We start from the raw sequence: 26,216 nt of genomic DNA on the forward strand, positions 1-26,216 counted from the left end.
CTCTCTGCTGTAAATTCACACACCCACAAAGACACTAAGAGTTCAAGCTATCTAACCCCTTAGCTTTTTGGCAATCCCTTTATGCAACTCTAGTTTATTCCTGATCCTATTTCCCACAGTGGCTATCTAAAAAGAATTTTCTTTCTCAAGAACCCAGCCCCAATTTCCCCTCACTCACTGGTACCAGATGGCCTAGCTTCTTGCTTCTCTGAGACCAGTTCAAGACCCTCTGATTAACATTGTATTTATTCATTCTCTTCAACTTGCCTGTCTCAGAAAAGGGGTCCTCTTTTTCTTAAAAGCTAACAACTCCCCATGAAGCTTCTAACCTTCCCCTTCCCCAACTCTAGCTACATTTCTGTCATTTCCATCATCACTCTTCTCTCCACACGGCTATTTCTCCTCCTCCCAAGTGTAAGTTACTCCCATGTTCTCCTATCCTTGTGAAGGAAGAAGAGCAGGGAGATATGAGGGTTGGGGGAGGAGAAGATTTATTTAGCACTTGCACCGGCACTGCACATAATCTTTAATCCTCAATACCCCACAAGGTGGTCACAAGTACAACACCCAAATCTTCTCTCACCGTTCTATTCTTCAAATAATGAAACTGAAATATAGAGGTTAAATAATATCCAAGATTATAGAGCTAACAACTTGCAGAGTGAAACTTTGAACCCACATGAATCACATGAAATGTATCTGCTCTAGGCATGGTTCTACACCCCTAGCTCATGAAATTGAGCAAATCCAGTTACCTCCCAGGAATTTCTACTAGAGTGTGTGTCTGCATCTCAAAACTTAACATGTGTCAAAACTTGACTCATAATTCCACTCTACACTCAGGTACTCTGCCACATATAAACACATAAATGGGCTCATAACACCCTTCTGCTAATAACTCAAGTGATGGATTAACCTCAATCCTCTCTTCCATACATCCAGTCACCAAATACTGATGATCTCTCTCCTCTACCCGTCTTCTTCCATACCCACAGAAAGATATCACTTCATCTCTGCTGTGATATTACAGCTTAATTATTGGTTTCCACACTTCTACGACTCTAAATCATCATATGTACTATGAGTCAGAATAAAATTCCTAAAGGGCACCTTTGATTATGTCACTATTTAGCCATTCAAGGTTATTGATTAGATAAAGTTCAAACTCCATATTGCAAGCAATGTGGTACCTCCAGTGACCATAGGCGTTTTTCCAAGTATCATAGACTGAAATGCTACTATTTCTAATCTCTAACTTAGTACTTTGAAACTATTAGACATTCTTATAGTTTCCCATTTTCAGGCCTTTCCTTTACCTGCATTTGCTAAGCTGTATCTTACCTAACCCACTAGGACCCTCCCTATTCAAGCATCTTCTGGTGTCCCCAGTCAGAAGTCCCTTCTCCAGCTTTGGTGCTCCGATAGCAGTTTTGTTTTTACTATACTTAAAGCACTCAGCACATTCTCCTTAGTATTATAGTGATTATATCATAAAACTATTTTTACTCTTACCTTCTTCTACTTTATAAGGATACAAGAAGCTTTATTCATGTTCGCATGTATTAAATTGCATATAAGCTTCTTTGCACAGAGATAGTCATTACTGATAGGAAATTTTAGAGAATCCAACGTCTACCAGCATGAACTAAGTCTCACTTTATGATTTTAATTTGAAAAGCTGATTTTTTTTTTCAATCTCTGAGAAATTTGCAGAGCCACCTACACTGGCCCATGGATGCCATCTCTCATTCTAAGGTTCTACAACTGTTTGTTTTGCATAAACTAAAACCTTTTTTTCAGGCTGTCAAGGATAATGTGGCAATAAATGACCAGGTTTTCCTATAAACATGTGTCTTCTACAGCTTTAATGGTTCCACTGGGAAAATGCTGGGCATCAGAGACCTGGTGATCCAAAAAGCACAAACTCTGAAACAGCTTTTTTTCCCCTGTTGTAGTACCTTCTCCAGTTGAGCCCCCCTCAGTATAAATACCAGTCTATTATTGAGGGCAGTGGTTTTCCACAGGCTAGTATCAGACACCAAGAACCTCCTTAAAATTAAAGACTCCTAAAGTTGCATCCCAGGAGATTCCAGCTGCATTCAGGCCTGGGGGAGGGAGGAATCAAATTTTTAAGGCTCCCCATAGCTGATTCTGATAACAGGCAGTCTGTCAACTACTGGCTTTAGTGGAAGGCAGGCAGAGGAAGAATGCATGCTTTGTATGAGGAATTAAGAGTTACAACTATATTTAAATAGAAAACAGTATACATTTTAATAAGATTTGTAAGAATTATCTCTATTTCCTCCTTGAAGCTTATCGGTACTTTAAATGGCAGTAGTACTCTTCGCCCTCGTGGTTATGGAGGAAATAAGACATTACTGTTGCGTCCCAAAAATAAAGCATGACCTGAAAGCTCTTCTCTCCACAGCACTTTGAATCATGACACAGCAACAATTCTGAATTCTATGTCAGAGAAATCACTCAGAATTAGCCTTTTTGTCCAGCCACATATTCCTAGATTAGTACATAAGGCAAATTTTTTTTTTTAGGTCTATTATCCAACTCTTTTCTTGCTTTCTAACTCTCCCTCTATACTCTGTTTCTGCCCCACAACCACCAAGCCTCTCTTCAGTGTTCATGTTTGTCCTTGTCATTTGCCAATGAGCTTTCCAGTAATCTCTGAGTGTCCATGTCCTGCCGCCTAACTCACTTATTTCAAACACAGTTTTAGAACTATTGCCTTTCTGGTCCAAATATTTTATGTCAAAACTAAAACTGTACTTTTATTTTTTCATTCACATTTAGAAATGTTCTCTCTTGGTCCATAAAAGATTTGCTGAGGAAAGCAATCTTTGACTCACTCTGGCAAATACTTCCATGCTATAATTCATCACATATACAGATGCCAGAATAAACCTCCTGAAGGGCAACTTCAATCAAAGGCCTTATGTGTCTCTTGAGAACATGCAAATGAAACTTTATAGACTATATGGCAAAGCCCTCTAAGATATTCTCTGGCTCTCAGTCCTTGTACTCCAGCGAAAACGATGTTACACCTTCATTTTCTTCAAGACTGCAAATAACAAGACAATGAATATACAAGTACACAGACTAAATATGCCCAAGTAAGGGAAGAAGTCCAATGGTCTAGAGCGAAAGGATGTACTGAAGAAATGCTTTCACATTCTAAATGCTTCAGAAAAAAAATCAAGTGCTTACAGCTAGCAAGGCTTAGAAGTATTTGCTACCTTTATGACTTTTGCAACAAGGTTTCAAATCTAGAAATGGGTCAGTGTTTCCGTGGTCATGTAAATTTGATTGATTACACAGGGAAAGGAAGATAAACCAGGTTCATTTTATAAGCAGTTTGCACTGATATCACTATCTTAAAATTAGCTCTCTCTCTGCATTAAAATTAAGAAAATTTTTATATGATCTCCTTTTTTTTTTTATCTCTATGGCACTTATCAGTCTAGCTTCATACTCAATGAACTTATATATCTTATCACCTAACTCCTCTGACAAATCCCCTTGACGGTGGGGATTATTTTTGTTTTGCACAATGATGTGTCTTTAGCACTCAATGTCTGACAAATCACAGGTGCTTGATAAGGCTTTATTGAATGAATGAATGAATCAATCAATCAATCAATTAATCAATCAATGAACGAGCAAGTAAACTCAAGAGTCAAAGTTCCTGACCTAGGAGAGGCACTGCACATGAAATCAAGGTTAATACTGGTGTGACTTTAGCAAATCATTTCACCTGTGTCTAAAGCAAAATGGTAAGAGTTAGCTCCCATGTTCTCCAAGGTCTCCTTCCTTGAAAAGCTGTTTTCAAAGTAGACTATATTCAACATAAGCAGATAAACTCCAGTAAGTAAACTAGGAAATTACTAACAAACTGTAAACTATGCACCTAATGCCCACACCAGACACCACTTACCTTTATGGTACCTGATGTTTACCAATAGGCAATAAAACATATTTCTGTTATGCAAAAGATTATGAAAAAAAAGTCATCATGGGTATGTCATAATTCAGGCTTGCAATTACAAGCCAATCATATGATTCCAATTTTACTAAGACCATTCTATTCATATAGAAAATAAAAGAGATGAACTCTAAGTGTGGTTCTCTGGGTCAATACAAGTGTATTAACAAAAACATTGGTATCATATCCATAAGTTAACATTATTATGTCAGGCTACGCATGCCCCATTTTCTCCTGGGCACAAGCCCAGAGTTATGGCCAAGTAAAACATTTTTTAAAAAGCTCATCTGGGGCAGCCTTCTTAAATCTTCCATAAAGCAGTCAAATTAACCTTTTTAAAATGCAAATATAACATAATTTCTCTGATTAACACCCTGCAATGCTTCTCATTATCTTTAGGTTAAAATTCCACATCCCAAACAGGGCTTATTAGGTCTTGTTTACCTGCCCACAACCTTCACACATGCCATTTTCCCCTTGGGTATCTTCTTTGCTCTCAAGGCCTTTATTCACCCCTTCCTTAGATGTGGAATCTGCTCCCTACTCCCCCTTCTCCTACCATTTCTCTGTGACTAATTTAAGCATCACTTCCTCAGAGTGGCCTTCCCTCATCTCCCCACCCACCCAGTTAGAACTGCTCTATCTTGAGTATGTATGATCTCTTAGCCTAAAATACTTTACTTTTATAGCACTCAACACAATTATAGCTTAACTGTGGTTGGCTGTTTAATGTTGGTCACTAAATGAAAATATAAATTACTTAAGCCACTGATGGTTCCTTAGACCTAGTTGGCACTTGGGTACATACAGAATAAATGAGTTTTACTGGCAGGAAATACAGGCATATGCAGGTTAAAGAGAGTGGGAAAAAGATACAAAAGCAACTCTAATCTCTGGTCCTTTTACTTGTTAAAGTAACCAGGTTAGTCTCAATGGAGTCACTCGTGCTAAACCCCATGTCAGCAAAACAAAACTTAAGTTTCTATACTTGCTCTCCCAGGAAAAGGAGGCCTAAGTCAACCAAACACTGCTAGCTTGCTCAGCAGAAGTTACCTAACCCAATTCCAAAACTTCCCTTAGCTCCATATAAGGAAAGTAATCCTGCTTTAGCCAATCAGCAAACTCCCAGTATAATTTCCTTGTTCTTGTTCACTTTGGTCTAAAAATCTCTTGCCTCCTACAGCTCTTCAGAGCTCCTTTCTATCTGCTAGATTGGGTGCTGCTTGATTCATGAACTGCTGAATAAAGCCAATAAGATCTTTAAAATTTACTCAGGAAATTTTATTCAACACAATTTGGACTATCACTTTTATAGAAGAGCAAAAAACAACCCCAGCAATTGTCAACTAGTCATGGCTGCCCCACTGCACCTCTCTTTATACAGTAGATGCTCCAGTTAGGCATCTCAACTTTTCCACCTCTGTGCATAAACACAAAAGCACCAGGAGTACTGACTTCAGAGATACCAAATATTGTAAAGTAGGCATATTCACAAATACAGAATTTGTGAATAATGATGTTAAACTACATATTCCTGCATTCCAATTTGTATGGGGCATTTATTTCACTGTTTAGTCATTTTATTGAGATTTAAGTTATCCTAAGTCACTAACCATAGATAAAAGTTTTTTCCCTCTCTAACCACTCACTTGTTGTCCTAGCCTCACCACCAGGTCCCCAGGGATTGGCACAGTGTAACCTAATAGTAAATAAATAATTAAATTAAAGAATACAAAAATCTTTAGCTCTGGTTTGAAATATTTAGAAATACGAAGAAATTTGTTCTAAATGACTCTCAAGTACATGCAAAAGTTAGGTGTGTGTATGTGTTTGTATAAAATTTAGTTTATTATTATATTGAAAAGAATCATCCTAGACATATCCAAATACATATATATTTTATTTAATATAGGACTCTAAAATTCTATCTATGTACCTTACAATGATTCATTTCTATAACTAGGTCTTGCAGGGGGACTATTCATGTGACAAATATTTACTAAGTCTCTGCTACAAACAAAGCACTTAATTACTAATACTATGCAGGAATAGAAATGTAAGTAAAACTTCGTAACCTCCAAGAGCATACAATTTGCTGGAGTTGGTAAGAAAGTTCTCTATGAAACATACTAAATAAACTACTTTTTGTTAAGCAGATCACTAAAGAAAAAAAAGGAGTTTCGGGGGATTAATGTAGATCAGTAAGTTAAGACAAGTTTTTTTTTCTTTGAGACATGTGACTTGTGACATAAGTTTCAGGTTGTTTTTCAGAGCCTGAAATTTAAAAATCTAAGCCTTTCAATGTCAACTTAAATCAAATTACATACTTTAAAATATAAAGCTAATATGATAAAAACCTCTCTCTGGAGTGGCATGTTTTTTTAAAGACAGGAACTCCACCTGAAATATGCAACTTTCCCAGCTGTTTCAATCCTTAATTGTGGGTGGTTTCTGTGTGGGTGCAAAAATAGGGTGGTTAAAAAAAACGGAAAACAATAATTCAATTGTCCAACTGAGAGCCATTAAAAAGTAAAATATGCTTCCTCTACAGAGTTCAAAAGAAACTGTTATTTGTATAAACAATTTAGGCATTTGGAAATGTTCCACTTTAATAGAGGACTTCCTGATTTATATAACCAGATTTAAGTGGGTTATAATGAGGGTTTATAATAAGTGATAGGTTCTCTTTTGATTCAGCAAATGAGAAGGTAATTGTTTCCTAGAATTTAGTAAAAATCACAGGTCTCTGAAGAGTCAGTTGTGGTTGGTAATGATATTGTCTCTGGTTTGGAAATTTTTTCCTAAGCAGTGCTCAAGAGTTTCATGGCCACAGTCCACCTTCAAATATTAGTAATAATCTGTATGGATGAATATTTAAAGTGCATCATCAAGTTCTGAAGAAAATCTTTCCAGAAGCATTTCATAATTAATTACTTTAAGTGTTGAATTTTATTAGTTTAAGTTGAAGAAAATAGGTTCTTTTTTAAGCTAAAATCATTTATGATCTTTGAAGTGCATTTCCTGGGTTTAGAAATATGCCAGTTATTATTTTTAACCTGAAACACAGGTTACTACCTCAAAGTGTTTTCATACTATATAGGAGCCCCTTCAAAACACACAAAGCAAACCATTTGCCATGCCTCCCACTCTAGACTGTATTCTTATTTATCACTTGCAAAACAGGATCACACAGTACCTTTCCACTGGACCTAACAGATGCATTCTCAAAGTGGATGGATTTATCTGGCAAATGATTTATGCATTTTCCTCATAGCACTTTCTCTAACAAGGAAAATGAAAAAAATTTTCCAGCCACTCCCTTGAAAAATTTCTACTTCACACCCTCTGAATAGGCATCAGTGATCACTCTCACACTCCTGTCTGTATCCAAGGTGACTCAGGCTCAGAGTTAAGTCATTTTACCACCATGTCATACTTCTGAGAGGTAATCGAACAACAAATATTTGCACCTGGGCAAAGCACTGCCAGCTCAGGAAGACACAATAAAGCCCCTGTGACTTGAAAAGTCATTATTTTAAATTTCTGTCCTATAGTCACATTTTGACATGTTCTCCTAAAGAAGGAAGAGGAAAGAATCCAAAATGTAGAGTACACTACAGACAACAGAGTATACAAAACTTGGTTCAGTTTGACTTACCATCCGTTAATCTGTACACATATTATCTGTACATAGATTTCCATATAAAAGGTTTTTTTAAAAGATGTAACATGTCTTTATTCTAAGAACTATCAAACACTAACCACTGTTATATCTATGTCTGCATATCTGCATTGAGAACAGTAAATACATGAACAGGAATATATTAGCTGTGTCAGAAATATCTGAGCAATTATTATGAATATATTTTGATCTGAATTACCTAATTGATGACCTCATTTCTGCATTCATAGTTAGGAAACATAACCTTAGTTGACAAGTGGTTGTGTGTTGTCTGTCTCCACCACAGGAATTTTCTGTTTAGGTGTGTCTAAAGGAATGAAGTCCCCACCTAAAATATTTACTAGCAAACTGACTCTCCTTCTTGGTAAATGTTTAATCTCAAGGTTCATGTTGTCCAAAACTTTCCAGAGAGATATCACAGGCTATCATCCAACACTGCTAACCAAGCTGTTTATGCACAATTGCAACTGGACTTTCCAATGGTTTTCAAGATTACATAGAATGAACAAGATTTGCCTCATATTAATGACTAACATTTTTATTGGCACTACCTCAGCCTAATAACATCTGATTTTTAATCTAGACTTTTAAGGCTTTGGTTAAAAATGACTTCAAATTATAAGCACCAAATACAGGAACAAAACAAAATTGCATGCCCCAACCTTGGCTATGGACATAAATCCTGAAGTGATACACTAAGACTTATAGCCTTTTATTATCCTATATTCTCATGTGCTAAATTAACATAGCAAAACAACCTGTCTCATAGGTAGATTCACAGTAGTAACCGTGAGCTTCTATTGTTTGAATGAGCCTGTGTAAACAGTATTTTGAAAAAGACACTATTTAATTTTCTGTAGAGATAGCCTTTTATTTCCTACTAGCAAGGTTTTAAGGCTAGGCACATGACTTTGGAAGTTATCAATTTCCATCCATGTACATGCACCAGAACTGATGCAGTGGGCATTGTTTTTTCGCATTTACATATGTATTACTTACTGTGTAAATATAGTTAAATGATGGTACATTTTGTATCTGGTCTACCCATATAATTATCTAAGGAGGACTGAATCTTATACCATTTTGTAATCAGTCTGTACCCTCCCCTCACCAATTTCTAGGCCCCAAAATCCAGCTACTGAACTCCTGATTTATTCCTAACTCAAGCCTTTACTCAGTTCAAAAACTATAGCATAAAAAGTGGGCAATTAGAGCAGCTGTGAGAAGTTGGATGGATTCAATAGGCTGCTTCCCACTAGACTAGTACTGCAATTGGCAGATAAAAGGGAACCATCAAAAGCTTACCTGCAGTTCATTCATCCTTGGAAAAGGGAGGAGTAATGACCTCTTCCTGATCTTGAATGGAAAGGAGGGTGCTAAAGGGAGAGCACAAGGATGCTGTCCTGCTTGGGACTCCCATTCTGGAAACATATGACCTGTTGTCTGAGCCCAAGAAATTCCACACTGGGTCACAGACAACTAATTACATTTTGCTTCCGTCCAAGCCAGTAACGTTTCTCTAGCAATAAAAAACAAACAAAAAACCCCCCTCGTGCACAAGGCCAAAAGGGTGGGAGCAGAAGGGGACAGATGAAGAGTGGGCCTAAGAGCCAGACACAGGCCTACCTACCTATAAAACTCCCGGAACAGCTTCCACAAATTATATTAATACAAAAACAGAACCTTCTTTTCACAGCTTTCCCTACTTCATTCCTCTTTGGTTAAATCAGAGGAATGAAGAGGCCGAAACTGGGGCTTCAAAAAGCTATTTTAAACAAAGTTGAAACTATGTACCTTCCCATGCAGAATTAAAACTGATGACGGGGGGGGAGGTTAAGATGGCGGAGGAGTAGGGGACCCCTTTTTCAGCCGGCCCCCTGAGTTGAGCTGGATAGGTACCAGGACAGCAGGAACATCCACGGAATCAGCCTGAGACGCAGGAAGATACATCTGGATCTCTACAAATGAACATCTCCAAAGCTGAGTATCGAGGTACGAAGCGGGGAGCCGTGAAACCGCGCACAGATATCGGAAGCTAAACAGAAGGGGGAGGGAGCCGCCGTGTCAGGGCGCCGGGAAGCGGTAGCCACCTGCAAGGGGGAGCGGACAGACCGCGGACCCGCACGCTTGAGACAGCAGGCTGAGAAGGGAGCTCCGGGAGCGCACGCGGGACGGCTGGCGGTTGGCGGGCCACCTGCACGGGGGAGCAGGCGGACTCGCGGACGGCACCCGCGAGACAACAGACTTAGAACGCGAGCCAGCGTGCGCGGGGCGGCTGGCGGTTGGCGGGCCACCTGCACCGGGGAGCGGGCGGACCGCGGACCCGCACTCTGGAAACAGCAGACTGAGTCCGTGAGCCGGGAGCGTGCACCACCAAGCATCTCACGGAGCTCCGGAGCTCCGGTGTGCTCACTGGATCGAGGCTGAGACCGGGAGCTCCGGGAGCGTCCGCGGGGCGGCTGGCGGCCGGAGGGCCACCTGCACGGGGGAGCAGGCGGACTCGCGGTCAGCACCCGTGAGACACCAGACTGAGACGGGGAGCTCCGGGAGCCCGCGCGGGGCGGCTGGCGGCGGGCGGGGTTGGAAACACAAAGGACAGAGACGTGCCGGCCCTGGAAGTGAGGGCTGGGACGCCGGGTGTGGGGCGCACAGCCCGGGATGCTGCAGGGTTGAGCAGCACCAACAGAAACAGAGTTAAAGTGGCCAGAACATCAGTGGAGAACGATCCGCGATCCCTCTGTTCTGAGACAGAGGCTGAATTTCAGCCGCTGCTGCTCTCTCAGAAGAGGCATAGCAAACCGCCAGGGAAAGCCGCCAGAGAACAAAAGCCCGGAAATACCGGCTCACAGGGTGCCCATCCCCATCCCCCCTCGCAAGGGACACAGAGACTCTACCCAAACAGGGTTTTCTGAGTACCTGCAGGCAGGCCCCTCCCCCAGAAGGCAGGCTGAAAAATCAAGAAGCCCACAACCCGGAGCGCCTGAGTGGCGCAGTCACCAAGCACCTGTCTTCGGATTAGGGTGTGATCACAACGCTCCGTAAGGAGTCCTTCATCGGGCTTCTCCACCGGGAACCTGCTTCTTCCTCTCCCACTCCTCTGCTTGGGTTCCCTTTCTTGCTGACTGTCTCTCTCTCTCTCAAATAAATAAATAAACTCTTTAAGGAAGAAGCCCACATCCCTAAGATCTCTATAAAACAAGGGCGCACGGCCTGGGTCCCAGTCAACACTTGGGCTCTGGACAACCCTGCAATCTCTCTTCATCAGAATGACGAGAAGGAGAAGTCCCCCCCAGCAAAGAAAAGATAATGAGTCTGTGGCCTCTGCCACAGAATTGGCCTCGGCCACAGAATTAATACATATGGATGTATCCCAATTATCAGAAATGGAATTCAGAGCAACAATGGTCAAGATGATGAGTAAACTTGAAAAAAGCATCAGAGAAAGCGTTGCTGAGAATATAGAATCCCTAAGGGCAGAAATGAGAGCGAATCTGACAGAAATTAAAAATTCTATGGGCCAAATACAGTCAAAACTAGAGGCTCTGACGGCCAGGGTCACCGAGGCAGAGGAACGCGTTAGCGAATTGGAGGATGGGTTAGTAGAAGAAAAAACGAAAATAGAAGCTGGTCTTAAAAAAATCCACGCCCACGAATGTAGATTACGGGAGATTACTGACTCTATGAAACGATCCAATGTCAGAATCATCGGCATCCCTGAAGGGGTGGAGAAAAACAGAGGTCTAGAAGAGATATTTGAACAAATTGTAGCTGAAAACTTCCCTAATCTAGCAAGGGAAACAAGCATTCGTGTCCAAGAGGCAGAGAGGACCCCATCCAAGCTCAACCAGGACAAACCTACGCCACGGCATGTCATAGTGCAATTCGCAAATATTAGATCCAAGGATACAGTATTGAAAGCGGCCAGGGCAAAGAAATTTCTCACGTACCAAGGCAAAGGTATCAGGATTACGTCAGACCTGTCTACAGAGACCTGGAATGAGAGAAAGGCTTGGGGGGGCATTTTTAAAGCTCTTTCAGAGAAAAACATGCAGCCAAGGATCCTTTATCCAGCAAAGCTGTCATTCAGAATTGATGGAGAAATAAAGACGTTCCAAAATCGCCAATCATTAACCAATTTCGTAACCACGAAACCAGCCCTACAGGAGATATTAAGGGGGGCTCTATAAAGGTAAAAAGGCCCCAAGAGTGATACAGAGCAGCAAGTCACAACCGATACAAAGACTTTAAAGAGAAATGGCATCATTAAAATCATATCTGTCAATAATCTCTATCAATCTAAATGGCTTAAACTCTCCCATAAAACGCCACAGGGTTGCAGATTGGATAAAAAGACATGACCCATCCATTTGCTGTCTACAAGAGACTCATTTTGAACCCAAAGATGCATTCAGACTTAGAGTAAGGGGATGGAGTACCATCTTCCACGCAAATGGACCTCAAAAGAAAGCTGGAGTAGCAATTCTCATATCAGATAGACTGGATTTTAAACTAGAGGCCATAGAGAGAGATACAGAAGGGCACTATATTATTCTTAAAGGAAGTATTCAACAAGTGGATATGACAATTATTAATATATATGCCCCCAACAGGGGAGCAGCAAGATACACAAGCCAACTCTTAACCAAAATAAAGAGACATATAGATAAGAACACAGTAATAGTAGGGGACCTCAACACCCCACTATCAGAAATAGACAGAACACCCTGGCAAAAACTAAGCAAAGAATCAAAGGCTTTGAATGCCATACTCGACGAGTTGGACCTCATAGATATATATAGAACACTACACCCCAGAACCAAAGAATACTCATTCTATTCAAATGCCCATGGAACATTCTCAAGAATAGATCATGCTCTGGGACACAAAACAGGTCTCAGCCAATACCAAAAGATTGAAATTATCCCCTGCATATTCTCAGACCACAACGCTCTGAAATTGGAACTCAACCACAAGGAAAAACCTGGAAGAAACTCAAACACTTGGAGGCTAAGAACCATCCTGCTCAAGAATGACTCGATAAACCAGGAAATCAAAAAACAAATTAAACAATTTATGGAGACCAACGAGAATGAATACACAACGGTCCAAAACCTATGGGATACTGCAAAGGCAGTCCTAAGGGGGAAATACATAGCCATCCAAGCCTCACTCAAAAGAATAGAAAAATCTAAAATGCAGTTTCTATATTCTCACCTCAAGAAACTGGAACAGCAACAGAGGGACAGGCCTAACCCACTGACAAGGAAGGAGTTGACCAAGATTAGAGCAGAAATCAATGAATTAGAGACCAGAACCACAGTAGAGCAGATCAACAGGACTAGAAGCTGGTTCTTTGAGAGAATCCATAAAATTGATAGACCACTGGCAAAACTTGTCCAAAAACAAAGAGAAAGGACTGAGATTATTAAAATTATGACTGAAAAGGGAGAGGTCACGACCAGCACCATTGAAATTGCAAGGATTATTAGAAACTTTTATCAACAGCTATATGCCAAAAAACTAAACAATCTGGAAGAGATGGAGGCCTTCCTGGAAACCTATAAACTACCAAGACTGAAACAGGAAGAAATAGATTTCTTAAATAGGCCAATTAACTATGAAGAAATTGAGTCAGTGATAAACAACCTTCCAAATAATAAAACTCCAGGCCCAGACGGTTTTCCTGGGGAATTCTACCAAACATTCAAAGAAGAAATAATACCTATTCTCCTAAAGCTATTTCAAAAAATAGAAACAGAAGGAAAGCTACCAAACTCATTCTATGAGGCTAATATTACCTTGATCCCCAAACCAGGCAAAGACCCCCTCAAAAAGGAGAATTACAGACCGATTTCTCTAATGAATATGGATGCCAAAATCCTCAACAAGATCCTTGCTAATAGAATCCAACAGTACATTAAAAGGATTATCCATCATGACCAAGTGGGATTCATACCTGGGATGCAAGCATGGTTCAACACTCGCAAATCAATCAATGTGATACATCATATCAACAAGAAAAGACTCAAGAACCATATGATCCTCTCAATTGATGCAGAAAAAGCATTTGACAAAATACAGCATCCTTTCCTGATTAAAACCCTTCAGAGTGTAGGAATAGAGGGTACATTTCTCAATCTCATAAAAGCCATCTATGAAAAGCCTACTGCAAGCATTATTCTCAATGGGGAAAAGCTGGAAGCCTTTCCCTTAAGATCAGGAACACGACAAGGATGCCCACTCTCGCCACTATTATTCAACATAGTACTAGAAGTCCTTGCAACAGCAATCAGAAGACAAAAAGGGATCAAAGGTATCCAAATCGGCAAAGAAGAAGTCAAACTGTCTCTCTTTGCAGATGACATGATACTCTATATGGAAAACCCAAAGGAATCCACTCCCAAACTATTAGAAGTTATAGAACAATTCAGTAAGGTGGCAGGATACAAAATCAATGCCCAGAAATCAGTTGCATTTCTATACACGAATAACGAGACTGAAGAAAGAGAAATTAGGGAATCCATCCCATTTACAATAACACCAAAAACCATGCGTTACCTTGGAATTAACTTAACCAGAGACGTAAAGGACCTATATGCTAGAAACTATAGATCACTTTTGAAAGATATTGAGGAAGACATAAAAAGATGGAAAAATATTCCATGCTCATGGATTGGAAGAATTAACATAGTTAAAATGTCCATACTACCCAGAGCAATCTACACTTTCAATGCTATCCCGATCAAAATACCGAGGACATTTTTCAAAGAACTGGAACAAATAGTCCTTAAATTTGTATGGAACCAGAAAAGGCCCCGAATCTCCAAGGAACTGTTGAAAAGGAAAAACAAAGCTGGGGGCATCACAATGCCGGATTTCGAGCTGTACTACAAAGCTGTGATCACAAAGACAGCATGGTACTGGCACAAAAACAGACACATCGACCAATGGAACAGAATAGAGAACCCAGAAATGGACCCTCGGCTCTTTGGGCAACTAATCTTTGATAAAGCAGGAAAAAACATCCGGTGGAAAAAAGACAGTCTCTTCAATAAATGGTGCTGGGAAAATTGGACAGCTACATGCAAAAGAATGAAACTTGACCACTCTCTCACACCATACACAAAAATAAACTCCAAATGGATGAAAGACCTCAATGTGAGACAGGAATCCATCAAAATTCTAGAGGAGAACATAGGCAACAACTTCTATGACATCGGCCAGAGCAACCTTTTTCACGACACATCTCCAAAGGCAAGAGAAATAAAAGATAAAATGAACTTATGGGACTTTATCAGGATAAAGAGCTTCTGCACAGCCAAGGAAACAGTCAAAAAAACTAAGAGACAGCCCACGGAATGGGAGAATATATTTGCAAAGGACACCACAGATAAAGGACTGGTATCCAAGATCTACAAAGAACTTCTCAAACTCAATACACGAGAAACAAATAAACAAATCATAAAATGGGCAGAAGATATGAACAGACACTTTTCCAATGAAGACATACAAATGGCTAACAGACACATGAAAAAATGTTCAAAATCATTAGCCATCAGGGAAATTCAAATCAAAACCACACTGAGATACCACCTTACGCCAGTTAGAATGGCAAAGATAGACAAGGCAAGAAACAACAATTGTTGGAGAGGATGTGGAGAAAGGGGATCCCTCCTACATTGTTGGTGGGAATGCAAGTTGGTACAGCCACTCTGGAAAACAGTGTGGAGGTCCCTTAAAAAGTTAAAAATTGAACTACCCTATGACCCAGCCATTGCACTACTGGGTGTTTACCCCAAAGATACAGACGTAGTAAAGAGAAGGGCCATATGCACCCCAATGTTCATAGCTGCATTGTCCACAATAGCCAAATCATGGAAGGAGCCGAGATGCCCTTCAACAGATGACTGGATTAAGAAGCTGTGGTCCATATATACAATGGAATATTACTCAGCTATCAGAAAGAACGAATTCTCAACATTTGCTGCAACATGGACGGCACTGGAGGAGATAATGCTAAGTGAAATAAGTCAAGCAGAGAAAGACAATTATCATATGATTTCTCTCATCTATGGAACATAAGAACTAGGAGGATCGGTAGGGGAAGAAAGGGATAAAGAAAAGGGGGGTAATCAGAAGGGGGAATGAAACATGAGAGACTATGGACTATGAGAAACAAACTGAAGACTTCAGAGGGGAGGGGGTGGGGGAATGGGATAGACTGGTGATGGGTAGTAAGGAGGGCACGTATTGCATGGTGCACTGGGTGTTGTACGCAACTAATGAAGCATCAAACTTTACATCGGAATCTGGGGATGTACTGTATGATGATTAACATAATATAATAAAATAAAAAATAAATAAAATTAATTAATTAAAATTAAAAAAAAAAACAACTGATGACAAAAATAAACACAGCAAACTTGACGGAGGTGGGGAAGGATAATTCCTTGCACCGCATCCACTCCAGCCTCACCCAACAGTCTCAGGGACACATTCCTAGGTCACTGTCCTTGAAACAACAGCCTGCCATATCCTCATAATTCTTCCATGTTAGAAATGGTTATTTAAGTCTTCTCTTCTTTCTTACACAGTTATTTTTAAATGTTTAGAAGGCATTTGAGTGCTCAGTATAAGGATTAGAAATGGTTGGATAGTGAGGATATAGGAACATACCTATATTTTTGCATCTTTTTTTTTCAGAAATAATTTTTTGCACTACTTTTTGCTCTAAATTAGGTTTTCCTAATAAAGTTTTAATGTTTGAATCAGATTCCCATGAATAGGAGCTACATAAATCTCTTGATTAAAAAGCATCAAGGAGTATTACATCTATCCTTACAGAGCATTCACCTTCCGCTCCTTCGATCTAACTCCTCAAAGCCCTCAAAACACTAGAATTTAATCTAGTATTTGTTGGCTACAATTAACGTTCACCTACTGATCAATTCACAACTTTCATATCTAATCTGCAAGAGACCCAACATCCATTTAGCCAAAGTAGAAAAAGACAAGCAGACCAATGTTTACGATCAAATTCACCACAACCTGGGGAAAAGACCTAACATCCACCTGAAAGGCTACAGAGCATATATTTAAAAATCCTACCCCTGCAGTTACATGTGACTTTAAGAAGGTATTTTAAGTAAAAAGTTTAAAGGAAATTAAGAGAAATATTTGAAATATATTTATTGTACTTTTTAACAAGACCAACTAGAATCAACCTGAATTTTCTATACAGTTCATTTCTTAAGTTTATGAATCTGAACCTGATGAAATATTTTGTCATGAAATTATCAAAAATCATAATATCTATGAAAACCCAGAATATCTGCCAAAAAGAAAACAAGTTATATATATATATTATTAAATACACATACAAATGTATATAATACAAATTACATATATATAATTCTATTAGAAAAATATACACATAAGTGAAAAAATTAAAATTTATAAGGAAAATTATGTCATTTATTCAACAATTTAACTGAGGGTCTACCATGAGTCAGGCCCTAGGTCAGGTGATAAAGCCAAAGTGGTTTTAAAAAAGAAAAGACAGGGGAGGTTGGGTAGCTCAGTCGATTAAGTGATCAACTTAATTTTGGCTCAGGTCATGTTCACACGGTCATGAGATCAAGCCCCAAGCTGGGCTCTGTGCTGGGCTGTGGAGCCTGCTTAAGATTCTCTTCTCCCTCTGCCTTCTCCCAGCCCTCACTCCTGCACGCTGTCCAAAAAAAAAAAAAAAAAAAAAAAAAAAAGACAGATCTGGCCTCTGCCTTCTTGGAATTGCAATTACCTTACTAAGTGAGAAGAAATACTCTTATATGTGTTTGTTTGTTTGTTTCTAAATAATAATTGCAATTACCTTACTAAGTGAGAAGAAATACTCTTATATGTGTTTGTTTGTTTGTTTCTAAATAATAATGCTAATATGTTAGTATTTTAGTAATATTATCTAGGCTTTTTGGTCAGGTGTGTGTTACAAAGCCTATGTTGGGGGCTAGACATTTATGACACAAATGTCAAGAAGTGGCACACAAAAACGACAACTATTGTTTCAAGTGCCAGTGGTGTATGATCACTGAAGGTGTCCTTTCTCATTCATCCTGTAAAGAGAAAGAAGTCATGCTGATGAGGACCATGCGGCAGTCCTCATTCTTCTTCCTTCATGGCTCAGCTACTTTTCCTCAGAGCACTGAGGGAGGAGGAGCCATTTATGACTTCAAGAGACCAGCTACCTCTACATTCCCCTGAGTAACTAACACTCCTAAAGGAGCAGCCAAATAAAGTGACCACCTAGCACAGCACCTCTGAAAGATTGCCACCTTGACCCTACTGATATATGCACAATGCAAATCCCATATGGAGGGAGAGATTGCCTAAGAACTCTGAATTCTGCCAGTGATTTATCCAGAAGGAACTTTTGTGAATGTAAGCCAGCTAAAGCCACACAATGAATCAAACTCCGGCAGCTTATCTTCTCCTGGAGCCTTTCTTTGGTAGGGATAACAGTGCACTTTCCTAGGTTTGGGCTTGCTACTTAGGTTTTCAAAATAAAAATATACTGTTTAGGAATACATATATAAGTGACAAAACTATAAGAGAAAAAAATGGTAGAGAAAGAAGAGAAATGTGATTGTGGAGGGGCATGTCAGGGATTATAAATACTCTCTACTCAAAGTGCAGTCCATGGACTAGCAGTGTCAACATCACCTTCAAGTCTTTCAGAAATGCAGAATTGCACATTCCACCTGAGAACTTCTGTATCAGTATCTGCATTTCATAAGATCCCCAGCTGTTTCATATACACATTAAACCTTGAGAGTCACTGTTCTAAACACTTGTAATATTCTATTTTGTATTATCCTCTCAAATGTACATATTCTATACAGTCTTCTGATTATGTGACATGTCTCTAACTCAGCCTACAAATGGACCCACTGTCTACAAATTGTGAAGTAGTAATTGTTAAAATGTGGGGGACAGGAATGCTACATGAATCTGATCTTCAAACAGTAAGTATTCAAATACAGACAATACTTCAGAGATCACATAACCCAACCTCTTCACTTTATGGGAAATAAAACCATGTGAATCAGGAAGAGACATGCCCCCCCCCAGGGTCAGATTGCTGAATTATTAAGGCAAAGTTGGATTAGGGCTCAAGTCTCCTGATCCTCAGTAATGCTTTATATCCTATAATAATATGGCTTAATACATCATGACTGAATTTTTCCTGTAAAAACAAATACTCATGTTAAAAAAGAAATCAGTATTAAATTTTTAAAAAGTAAAATAATTCTTAAAACCAGTACTTTGTATATTTAATAGTAGATGTCCAATATGTATTTGAATGAATGATTCACTTTGAGGCAGAGACATTTTATCTACCTCTTCTTAAAGGGCTGAGCTAAATTATAGAATGATTAATAAGTAATTTCCTCATGGAAAAAAAAACAGAGTTCAATTTTTAGACATTTACTTAATACTCTTCTCTACGATAACCAAAAGTTGCCCTTACACTTTTATTAAATCAGAATATTTTACATGTTTATTATTTGGGTGTGTGAATCTGTTTGATTTCAATGAAATCAGTATCTGAAGTAGGACTTTTAAAATTATGTAGACTATTAAAGAACAGTAGTACTCACCAATACTAATTTCATCATCTGTTTCAGCATCACCAATACATTCAAACTGGAAATCTTGCAGTGACTGGGAAAACTTCTGTACTGCCATAGACAGATCTGTAATTACAAAGTTAAAAAAAAATCAAAAGTTGAAGATACCACGGAATATGAGATTTTCCATGTGTTACTATAACTTCAATTTTAATACTATATTTACCAGAAGCTTTTAAAATACCAGCTTGACAAATCTAAGCAGATTTTAAAGAGACTACTAAAGAAATATTTTAGGAACTAGTCTGCTCTGCTCACAGGGGATTTGCCCCTTTAAGAGTTTTGGTGCCAGTTGTGTATTTTCTGGAACCCAATTCCCAAAGCCTTTATTGAAGAACTATCATTCACTCTCCATAAATGGAGCATTTATTTAAAAAAAAAAAAAAAAAAGAATGCCACTTAGGTTGCTGGTGGAGTGGGGAGAAAGGGAGGGGAAAGCAGCCAATCTTTGATTAGAAAACGGTCCCCAATGTACAGACCACAGAGCAGGGAAGGAATGTGTTTTGATCTCCTAAGGCCACCTAAAAGGCTGTTTATGAATAACCTTGTGATTTATAGGGGACCTCAAGCTAAATATATTATTCAATCCTGGCTTCAGTCTGAACAAAGTCCAGGGTGTGACTAAATCCAGAAGAATTCTTTATTCCTGGAGAGAATAAGAAAAACCCAGAATAATGAGAAGTAAATCCTGGGATGCAGCCTAACAGAGTGATTAAGAATGCACTCTGGAGCCAGGCTGCCTGGGTGGAAAACCAAGTCCCACCAAGTACTTGCTATGTGACCTTAGGCAAATTATTTAACTCCTCTGGGCCTTTGTTTCCTCATCTGTAAAGAGTGAATAACAATTGCATAACCACCTCCCACAGTTGTTTTAAGGATTGAGCAAATTAATATTTGCCAAGGGTTTAGAACCAAGCCTGGTACTTAATAAACACTGTGTAAGTTTTTTAAGTAAAATTATAAATCAATCTGACGGTGCAGCATAACAGAAGCTTTAAAAATCACACCTGTCATAACTACTCTCATCATCCATACCAACCTTTCCACAGAAGTCTGTGCCAATAGCAAAACATACTCACTCTATAACTTCATTTAGTGGTATCTCCCATGGGATCAAGTTCAATACCTGAACTCTTAATTCAAGCAATAGAACCCAACAGAAGACTCTCTCCTTAACAATGGTTAGCCAGACTCCTCTGAGCCCTTACCTTGACTAGGACTCTACCTTGGCTCTGAGTCCTCACTGGTCCAACATAGTCCAGTTTTAGCAAGAATCTTGCCAAATCATTTTAGAGAGAGTTCCCCATTTTGGATATGGGATCGAAATCTTCCTCCCCTACCTTTGTTCTTGGCCTACCTTCACCAAGAATCCTCCTTCTTTTGATATCTCCTACTAGTAATTTTCCATTCCAATCCAACATTCCCCTAACCTAGCCCCAAACCTGCTCCTTGGCTATAAATCCCTACTTCTTCTTGTTGCATTCAGGGTTGAGTATGATCTCTCTCCCCTATTGTGATAATCTTGACACCTTTAGCAATCTTGAATAAAGTCCTCCTTAACATTTTAACTGGTGTCAGAATAGTTTTTTCTTTAAGAAAACAGTTTGGCCCCATGCCTAGACATGACCCCAGGACTTATTGTGGTAACCCACCATTCATGAAACCCCCAGCACCTATCAAAGTAAGTACTCATGAATGAATAGGTCTTCAAACATTAAGGTCAATTTTCTGTGCCACTGTGACCCAAAGAACTCACCAATACCCTGAACAAAGACAATTCTGAAGAAGACAGGCCTCAAGCTTCAGAGAGGCTTTAAAAAAAAAAAATCAAAATATACAGACAGTAGAGATTTTTTTTTTTTGAAAAAACAAATTATTCTCTGGAAAGATGATGCTACTCATAGATTACACGTCTTCCCACAAGAGGGCTAAAACTTTGGGCCAGCTGCATATTCTGCTTGAGAAGTACTTTCAATTTAAGAGTGTTAGAAAGTTCTATCACCTTAAGAATGGCTTAAGAATAGGAAGAAAGATAAAGAGAGCCTTCTTAATGAATTATTAGTCAATGAGAAAACAAAGGCTTCATTAGAGCTAGACTTCACCAATTACCTTTGAGCCCTTAGACAATCATTTATTCTTGCCAAAAACTTTCTTATCTATATAACAGAGAATTAATACTGATCTCACAGGGTTGTTCAAAAGACTAAACAAGTATGTACCTGGTACATACTAGACAACTCAATACATGGCGTCAATGATTCTCATTCAAGTCCAACTTACAAAGGTGGGAAAGTTGACTGGCCTTCCAGACAGAAGGGTACTATGGGAAAGTATGCATTCATCTCACAGTGCACAGGTAGAGAAATCTGGCTATAGATTTCATCTCACAGTGCACAGGTAGAGAAATCTGGCTAAAGAAATCATAACACCTATATCAAATGTTATGAGAAGACAAAGAAAGAAAGTAGACTCCTGGGATAATTTTAAGTCAAGCTGTATGTGGGTACTCTCCCTGAGACAGGAATCTCATTCCATTTAATGTCCTTTTATTTTTCTATGTACAATATAAATGCTTGTGGTAAAATGGATTTGAAGTCACAGATGCAATTCCTACAGCACAGCTGACATGGGGAATACTGTATATGGATGAATAAGGATGCTTAAGAATTTTGTAAGAGATATTCTTCCTTCTCTCCCCTCCTCACCACTAGTTTCTCAGAGCTTCCCCTCAAACAAACACAATGAGCTATCTGGAAGCTTTGTCCTAGGGAACTTTTAACACAATACCCCCTAATCGACCATTTCTTCCTAAAATACTCTTTGCTTCCCAAGGCCTTGCTCCTTGACTAAGAAAGGGAAACTGCTTTGTCCTTTCACAGATATCACTACAATAATTCCTGTTCCCAAACAATAACATAGAAGCCCACTTTATAAGCTATTCTTGTCAATATACCCAAGTGATTGAGAGCGTCAGTTCTAGTGGCAGAGTACCTGGGCTAACTTCCTGCCTCTACCAACCAGTGACATAACTGTGGGCAAGTTCCTTAACTTCTCTGTACTTCAGTATCCTCATTGTTAAGTGGAACAGAACCTGTCTCTCAGGGTTACTTGGAGAAGAAAATGAGTTAAATATAGATGAAGAACTTAGAACAGTGTCTGGCATAGAGTTAACCACTTAAAAGGTGTTGGCTATTTCCACGTTAAACATCTTAGAAAAGAAAAAAATAATTCAGGAATAAAGGTGGCAGCTGTTAGACCTTAGATAACCCTGGAAAATGCCCATGAAAATCATCCGTTGATAACAGTTTCAAATTCTCTCTTGGTGCACTGCAATCAGGCCATGACAAAGACAACCTGATTATTCAGTATTTCTGTGTAAGAGACAGGTGTCTATTTCAACCCTGGAATGAAGAATGTACAATCTCTCCCTAGTCCTTTTGGAAGCATAACGAGACAAGATTACATTTTAAAAACTTGGCTCTCAAGTAATTCAGATGATAATTCCAAAAATAATGAGAAGTTAAATGTGACTTATTTTCAACATTAAATGTCTGGGTTCTTGACTTTTATTTGTTCTCATTTTCTAAAACCCAAAGTAATAATCAGGTCAAAAATATTATCAAGGTAAAGAACTTATGATATTTTCTGCCAATAATATTAATCAATCTTCAAAATGAGGAATTCAGCTCACTCTCTTTATCGTGGCTTCCATCCACCTCTGAACTAGAAAGCACAATACCTTTAACTGACTTGAAACCACGTGAAACACACTATTCCCTAATTGTCTAAAGTTTCTGAACAATGGCCAGACGCATGGTATAGAAGTACCGGTTCTAAAACCTTTTACATGAAATTGATTCACATCTGACTATATAGAATTTAAAACCTAATTTTAAAAATTCTATTATTGAATTTTAAAGCATCAAAATGTGTAATGATAAGAATCTACATTTTCTTGTAAGTACAAAAAGAAAGATCAAGCATATAAATATGACAAGCACAGAATTCTAGTTTAGGCAATGGTGTCTCTTTCTCCCTATTTCTACCCAACAGTTAGAACTTGAGAACAAAAAAGAAAAAGATCCCAGTCATAGCCACCTGGCCACATTCTAAGGTGAAGGCAGAAGAATAACATTTACTAGCAAGCAAGGTTATACACAGTAAAGATGGCACAAGTACCACCCATACCACATCTTCTCCATTTGCCTAACCTACAAGTTAAACAAGATTGTCTTCACATGTATTCACATTAAGTTGAAAGAAATTACACTGGGCTTTAATTAGTCAGCAATGTTTTTATATCAAAGAGTTAACCTGTAGCGCCCATGATTAGATGATGCTAATGAAACACTAAAACTTGATTAGAAAAATAAAACACACTTAGTAAATAATTATAACTCTTGTTGTACATTAAGAGATACCTTTTACTTTAGAAGTGTGAATGGAATTATTTTTATAATGTTAGCTACTGGAGTGAGCTATATTTATGTCAGAGCAAGTACAACCAGCCAGTCCACTGGTACAAGGCAGTTCTTCCTGAAACCCAGTTGCTCTGAAATTAGATTTGAGACTCACAGGAGCAGTATATCCCAGACGTATGTGTTGTAGAATTATCTTTACACTACCATGCAGAAGGCAGATAGTACAAAGCAATGGGAATACAAATGTAAAAACAAGATATATCTTTTCCTCCGAAAGGACACAGTCCAGTGGGAGCATCAGACATGTAAATAAATCCTATCATAAGTCAATTGATAAAAGTCTCTTACAGAGGTTAATACACCATCACTACAGGTAGTACTTACTATGTGCCTGATACTTTTCTAAGCACTTAATGTAAACTAAACCATTAATTCTCACAACCATCACAAAAAGCAGATATCATCACTCTCATTTTACAGATGAAGAAACCAAGACACAGGCAGGTTAAGTGGCTTCCCCAAGTTTGTACAAGCTAGTAAATAACAGAGCCAAATTTTCAACCCAGGGAGCCTGGCTCCAGAACACCCACTCAACCACACTGCCACACTACTCTGCACATCAAGGCTTGAGTGCATGGGGGAAGGCTTCTCATAATAACCAATGAAAACACAGACTTAAAAGACACGCTGTGTTGGTGACAACACACCAAGCATGGCCAAGTTAACAAAATCTTCCAAAAGGCATCTTCTACCTCCAACCTCACCTATCAAGATTCACACCAAGTTGGGATACTGGTTATTACTAGAAACAAACATCTAGTCTCTTGTACCTATGCTTATATTGTCATTCCACCTTCTACAGATATACTCTCCTCCATGGTCTCTTTCAATATCTCTCTCAAGCCCCCATTTCCTCCAAAAAGCTCTTCCTGATTCTTTCCCATTTGGCATTATCTCCTCTTCTACACATTCCACTATATGTTATTACTTACTTGCTGTACTTTCTTTCTATTTTACCTTTTACCCTGTTATCCACAAACCCAGTCTATCCACTCTATTTTCAAAACTGTAATAAAGATAGGAAGTTTTACCATCTGTGAATACCATCCAAGTATCCAGCATCATTTCTTATATACGAGAGCTCAAGTTTTGAAAGCATAAATTTCTGTGAGGCGAGTAAATACTCCAACTTTCCAGATGCCTTTCATCTTCCCTCCTTCCTACTCTTGCAATCCCCTAAAGTGGATTTTTCAAGCACTGGTAAAACATGGGGTGTCAATTTTCTAAAAATAGTAATAAATAATAAAATGTTTTACTATTTACAAAAAGCTTTCATATACTTTCACAATAATGACAGCAATAGTGTTGATGTTTTACTATTTCAAAGTTCTTACATATTTTTTCCTAATTCTCACACAAAGCTATGAGGGCTGATGCTCTGAAAATTTAAGTACTAACTGAATTTGCCCAAAGTCTAATAGCTGGACACCAATCTGGACAGGTCTTCTGCTCCCCAAATGTGAGGTTCTTTCTATTGTATCCCATAGCTAATTCCCAATGACTAACAAGCATTAAAATCAGGGAGGGTGTACCCTTTAACAACATCTCACTAATCCCTTACCTGCTATATCAATTCTAAGATGGTAAGACTCCATATATTGAACTATATATTAGAGCTAGCTATGTTTATTAGCATGGACTAAGCTAGCAGCAAACATATATTAGATGGTCATTATGAAACACCATGCTAGAAGCTAAAGGAAATTCACATCACTCTTATACTTTCTAATGCTACAAGATAACTGAGTAATATTTTAGGTGTTAAGTTTCTTGAAGGTAGGTGTATATTATTCATCTCATTTTGCCCTTAGTGCCCAATAGAAAGCAGACACAAAAGAGACCAGAGGGACCAGAAAGACAGAGTGTACACCAATGCATTAATATAAGAATCCATTGTAGGGGTGCCTGGGTGTCTCAGTTGGTTAAGCATCAGACTCTTGATTTCAGCTCAGGTCATGATCTCAGGTTGTGAGATTAAGCCCCGCGTTGGGCTCCACACTGGGCATGGAGCTTGCTTAAGATTCTCTCTCCTTCTCCCTCTCCCTCTGTCCCACCCACCTCCCCACTCTCTTAAAAAAAAAGAGAGAGAATCCACTATAGATCAATTACCAAAAAGCTTATGGTACTGGGAATACACATGAGTATAACTGGAAGCCTTAATTTACTAAAAGTCATACTGAACATTACACAGCAGAATGTGTTCAAAGAATTATCAAATAAGCCTGGGTTTTTAACATTTGCAGTTATGTTTTTAGTGTTTCTCAGAGAACTACAAATGTCAGACTGCTAGGTGGAGAAAAGTCAAAGGAAAAGAACACTAGGTATGGACAAGTATTATAAACACACAATGAGACCTTGCCAATAAAAATCACTCT

At 38.8% G+C, this 26,216-nt stretch overlaps 1 protein-coding gene across 3 annotated transcripts in view; it reads right to left on the minus strand.

The window, feature by feature from the left end:
- Positions 1–26,216, minus strand: part of ARHGAP42 (Rho GTPase activating protein 42) — a 270,455-nt gene that overhangs the window by 198,416 nt on the left and 45,823 nt on the right. For all 3 annotated transcript variants that reach the window (XM_034666127.1, XM_034666126.1, XM_034666125.1), the window contains exon 2: positions 19,331–19,426. In XM_034666127.1, coding sequence (XP_034522018.1) covers positions 19,331–19,418 — 88 coding nt within the window. In that variant the 5' untranslated portion in view covers positions 19,419–19,426. The remainder of the gene's footprint in view (positions 1–19,330; positions 19,427–26,216) is intronic.

The sequence above is a fragment of the Ailuropoda melanoleuca genome, chromosome 8 (genome assembly GCF_002007445.2).
Source record: "Ailuropoda melanoleuca isolate Jingjing chromosome 8, ASM200744v2, whole genome shotgun sequence".
NCBI lineage: Eukaryota > Metazoa > Chordata > Mammalia > Carnivora > Ursidae > Ailuropoda > Ailuropoda melanoleuca.